The sequence below is a fragment of the Esox lucius genome, chromosome 1 (assembly GCF_011004845.1).
Source record: "Esox lucius isolate fEsoLuc1 chromosome 1, fEsoLuc1.pri, whole genome shotgun sequence".
Taxonomy (NCBI): Eukaryota; Metazoa; Chordata; class Actinopteri; order Esociformes; family Esocidae; genus Esox; species Esox lucius.
In genome coordinates this window covers 5950341-5955386 of record NC_047569.1, presented here as the reverse complement: position 1 = coordinate 5955386, position 5046 = coordinate 5950341, and the positions used below count along the sequence as shown (strand labels likewise).

The 5046-nt window shown below is 42.0% G+C and overlaps 1 protein-coding gene across 1 annotated transcript; it reads right to left on the bottom strand.

The window, feature by feature from the left end:
• Positions 1 to 303: 303 nt before the first annotated feature.
• p2ry1 (purinergic receptor P2Y1) lies at positions 304 to 4644 on the bottom strand. Its single transcript, XM_010866164.4, has 2 exons — positions 4308 to 4644; positions 304 to 3854 (listed from the first exon to the last, which is right to left on the bottom strand). The coding sequence occupies exon 2, from the start codon at positions 3825 to 3827 to the stop codon at positions 2763 to 2765; it is 1065 nt and encodes a 354-aa protein (XP_010864466.1). The 5' UTR covers positions 3828 to 3854; positions 4308 to 4644; the 3' UTR covers positions 304 to 2762.
• Positions 4645 to 5046: the final 402 nt, after the last annotated feature.

Sequence of the window (5046 nt, the reverse complement as noted above, 5' to 3'; positions counted from 1 at the left end):
AACTAGAACAGAACAAATAATTGTATTCATCGTCATTTTAATCCTCTCTAACACCAGCAATGGCAAACGGTATATAATAGCAGTGGCATCTTTGGGATTTGTGGTGTAGGGCCAATAAACCATGGCTAAGTGCTGTATCCAGGAGTTGCATTATGCTTCTGAACAGCCCTGGTATCCTGGACAAACTCCACACCCTCTGTGCCTTATTGCTTAAACCTATGTGAAGTGGTTGTAGCTGCTGCCCACACCAGAAATAGGATAATTATGACAAATGAGTCGTAAAAACTGATTTAGAAAAACAGACACAGTTCCATGTTTTATTTTTTCTTTTGCCACACCCAATCAGGTAGTGAGAGTGAGGTTTGCTTGCTGTTCAAACTGATAAAAAAACACACATTTCAGAGGTAATAAGCAACATATTTTGATTTATCAATCCTGGTGATATTTCTTAAGGATGCTGCTTCAAGCTGGCAATAAGTTACACCATTTTAGACTGCTGTTTTGCCACAGTTTGGATTTATAAGTAATGTGAGAGGTCGCAGGTAAAGGCTAACTTATAGGCTTCCGACCAAGAAGTCATAAGTTTGTATTATGTGAGCGGGTAAAAGATGTTCCCCAGATCCGCAGTTACGTTTATTTTGATTACTCTCCTGATGTGTCAGACATTTTTATTGTATTTTGGGTATTGAGTATGGTGCTACAATACTACTTGCTACTTTTCCTATGAGGGGGACAAAGACACATCTGGCTATCTCGAGACAGTAAGGGGTTTGAAACAGGTTGCAATGTGAGCAAACGCGTGTAGTTTGGACAAACCTGTCAGACTCCAAATTGACAGGTTTATGCAGACAATTAGCATAATATGAGTGTTCCCACAACATACACATTTTTATCTTACTCTAATGTATGCCCAGGAATGGAAAGTGTCTCTTCTACTTATGTTATGGTAATCTGCATGCATTGTCCTTTGCATGCATATAAAGAGTCAAAAACGACCTAGAAAACATCTGCCGTCTTGTGCCTTGTCATTGGTTAAGTTGCATACCTAATAAAACACTGGAATCATGCAGTAACTTAGCTGTCTGGATAAGTATTGTTAACATTTTTAAAACAAAACAATAACAACATAAACAGGCTCGACAAATCACCACATACACTTTACAATACTTTGAAAAAAACCATTAATACAGTGTCATATACAGTGTAATATTTAGAAGAGATGACCTTCATTGAATGATACTCTGCTGAAAAACAACCATAACATGGACTTTTATGTAAGTCTGACCTTCACACAGAATAACAACATAGACATATCCAGGTCAGGGCTGGGCAGTATTTCTTTTACATGTATTTGAAATATGTAAATACTTCTGAGCTGCAATCCAATGTATTTGGTAACAACTTTTCAAGTTTACTTTTTTTGTTTTGTATTTTAAACATACAAAATATTTTTCTATTTAAAAATGTTTGCAGTTAATAATTTTGTATCATCACTACACCATGCCTTGTCATCAGAAGTCTGACAGGATTATGGTGTGATAAGAGCTTTTGTAAAATGAACAAAATGTAAATGTAAAATGAACACTTGAAAAGCCGGCTGGTCAAACAGTCGGCCTGGCTTCCTAATACGTGCATTAAACTGTTATACCCTCCCCTGATTCTCCCCGTGCTCTCCAAGTACCCTATATGGAATGAAGGGGAGCTAGTGTACAACTAAGTAACTGTGAAAAATGTCTAAATGCAATTGTTCAAAAAAACATTAGGCTTCTACTTTGGTTGAGAGTTAAGATTAAAAGCACCTAGTCATCAGTTAACCACAAAGTCCACCAAACCATATTTCTTCTTTTAACCCCTACTACTCCCAATTGTCAGCAGTGGGAAGCTATTTGGGTTAAGTATATTGCTCAGGGACGGAACAACACTTATTTTACCTTTGATGCACACAAAGTCAAATATAGCCTATTTGTACACAAAAGATGTAAGCAATTAATCTCATTTGAATTAAATAAATCTGTAATTTCAGCCCTGTTTGGCATTATAATTGTCAACCAAAAATGCCCATCACTCTTTTTGCTTTATATTATGCGTTCCTGTTTGGACATAAGTTGAAAATATTGGTACATCTAGAGACCAAAAATATCACTAGCAAACAAAAATAGTATTTGCTGGAGGGGGAAATGCATTGAATCACATGATTATTTTCTAAGGATTTACTGCCCATAAGCATGGGGTTCATCTAGTGCAATTTGTACCTCTGTGAGTCAGCCTCCACAGAGCAGTCATAAAGCCCCTGCTTTTGGGTCTAGGGTAATGCATCCTAATCATCCTTTTTGTCCAAGCCTACATTCACTCTGTCCAACCAGCTAGCAGAGCCTCGCTCCATTACCAACACATTTGGGTTGGTTCAGTAGAGAAGCGAGAGACCATTGTCTAGGGGAAGGAACCTACCACCTACCACCTGATAATGGAGAAATGAGAACTTAGTTCACAACCTCTCCTAGAAACAGATGCAAGAATGAGAAAGGACTGCTCTTGTAAATACTGTACAATGCTGCAGTCCAGTAATTGATAGTATTACATAAGTATTACATGGAACCAATCCACTGACATCAACTCTACCCGATTCCTGCACGGACCATTCGATCCACAATGCGCGGTCCGACACGTTTTCACAAAGAAAACCCACTTTAGGAGATTCAGACTGCCCGACTAGATGTAAATCCAGACCTAGACCAGGATTTAGACCCAGAACCAGTACCCTCTCAGAGGTGTCTATCCCCATTACCGGCATACTCCGGCAGGCTATTAAGTGCTGTCTCTTCGCTCCTCGACTGGAGCGGGTGATCCCCTTTCTTGCATTGTTTTTTAGTGGCTCTGGATAGCTTCCTCCGAAACGTGTCCCCAGCCAAGAAGTAAAGGATTGGGTCGACGCAGCTGTTAAGGCTGGCCAGGCCTCGCGTCACCTGGTAGGTGGCATAGACACGGTTGTTAAAGTCACACATGTCCGGGCCTTGGAAGTACAGCCTGGCCCGCATGTTCAGGTTCTTCATAACATGAAACGGCAGGTAGGACACGGCAAACACGGCCAGGACGATAATCACCAGGTGGATGGATTTCCGCCGCAGCGGGGCGTTGTTCATATCGTTGCAGACCAGCGCCTTTACGATCATCCCATAGCAGCCCAGGATGATGACGAAGGGGACGCAGAAGCCGAACACGGTCATGCACATGCTGTAGATGAAGTACCCAGGGAGCTCGTCCTCCGTGGTCGTGTCGTAGCAGGTGGTCGCGTTGCGCTTCTCCCCGGTCCGGGAGTAGTAGAGGATGGGTGAGATTCCCACAATGACCACGGCCCAGACCAGAGCGCTCGTCATGACGGCGTTCTTCTTCTTGAGCCTGCCCAGGGACTTCAGCGGGTGGACCACCCCTGTGTACCTGTGGACGCTGATACAAGTGAGGAACAGGATGCTTCCGTATAGGTTCACGTGGAATATGAACCTCTGAAGTCGACATAGAACATCACCGAATATCCAGTCCGTTTTATTGAAGTAATAGAAGATTAAAAAGGGGAGGGAGAGCACATAGCAGAAGTCAGCTAGGGCCAGGTTGAACATGTACACAGAGATGCTACTCCACGGCCTCATGTGGCATACAAACATCCAGATGGCCAGACTGTTGCCTATGAGACCAGTGATGAACACCATGATGTAGACAGTGGGGAGGTAGTAGAACTGGAAGCCTGTCCTAGTCAAGGAACATCCCCCCCGGCTCACGTTGTGGAGGTCGGAGACATTCAGGAGGGAGGTCAGGTTCAGATCTGTGGTCATGTTGTCAGGCAAAGGGAGATGCTTTTACTAGGCAGAGGGAAAAAGCCAAAGCAATTAAGAAAAATTGCATTAATGAATTAGATCAAACATCATACAGCACATTTCTTACAGAGTATACATTTCAAAGTGATGAACAATGTAATACAGGTTAGCGCCAAAATGAAAGAGAAGGTAAAAATATTTATACTCATGATTTTTAATATAAATATACGAATTATGTGGCAAACAAATGTTACAATTAATATCTTAAGGTAAACAAAAATATTAATATTAATTCACATTGATATATAAATATATTCCAACAACCCTATGCAAAACAGAACGGAGTCGTAACGTATGGCATAAAATGAACCGAGTAAAAGTCATGAACAAACTCTCTCGCAATCTGAAAGCCAAAACAGACACACAATGACGCTACGCAAAACCAAATCAGTTAGCAAAAGGAAACCATAAAAGTTGATCATACACTAGCCCACTTACCGTTGACTTCTATTCCACATTCCTACAGTCATTAGCGGTTAAACAAATCTCAAACAGGCTATGCAGGAGAACGCAGGGCGGTTGAAACCGTAGCGTGTTGTATCCGTGGTTCCAGTCCCTCCCTATCCAACGAAGCTCTCCAGCTCAGCAAAGTTACATTCCGCCTGTTCTCACGGTAAAAGTACACAATCCGTTCTGCGCGACAGTTACGGCTGCGGGGCCAAAGGGACGACAATTGCCAGCACTGTCCAGAGCGCAAGAATTACAAATGAGTAGAAGAGGAGTGAAGCGCTCCTGCGCGGCGAGGGGAGGGGCGAGGAGGTGCTATCACCAAAACAGCACGCTCAGCTTCCTCGTCCTCTTTCCTTTTAACTCGAAACTCACCTGCCAAGCCCGTTTGAAAACAATGTATATAAGTCCTTCGATGTCGCTTGCAGACTAGTGTATTGTACTGATTCTCTGCCGCTAGAAAATACTGTACGCGTTTTCTGACATATTTATTATCAGAATACAATGATGGATTGGCGCGCTGGTAGGTTGGAAGGTTATTAATATTAATATTTCAGGTTATTAATATTTAGCATGCTTGGCAATGTCAAAATGATGCTATTCCTTTTCCTCCCTTGAGAGGTTGAGCTTGGAAAGCGATATGGAAAAGCATTCTCGGGTGTGAAAACGGCTCTGAATAACGTTTTAATTCACACAGCTAGGTTAATTCATTTTTTAAAATGTGTTTGTA

Coding starts and splice junctions, on each gene's coding strand:
- p2ry1 (XM_010866164.4), bottom strand. CDS start 3,827: ATGACCACAGATCTGAACCTGACCTCCCTCCTGAATGTCTCCGACCTC.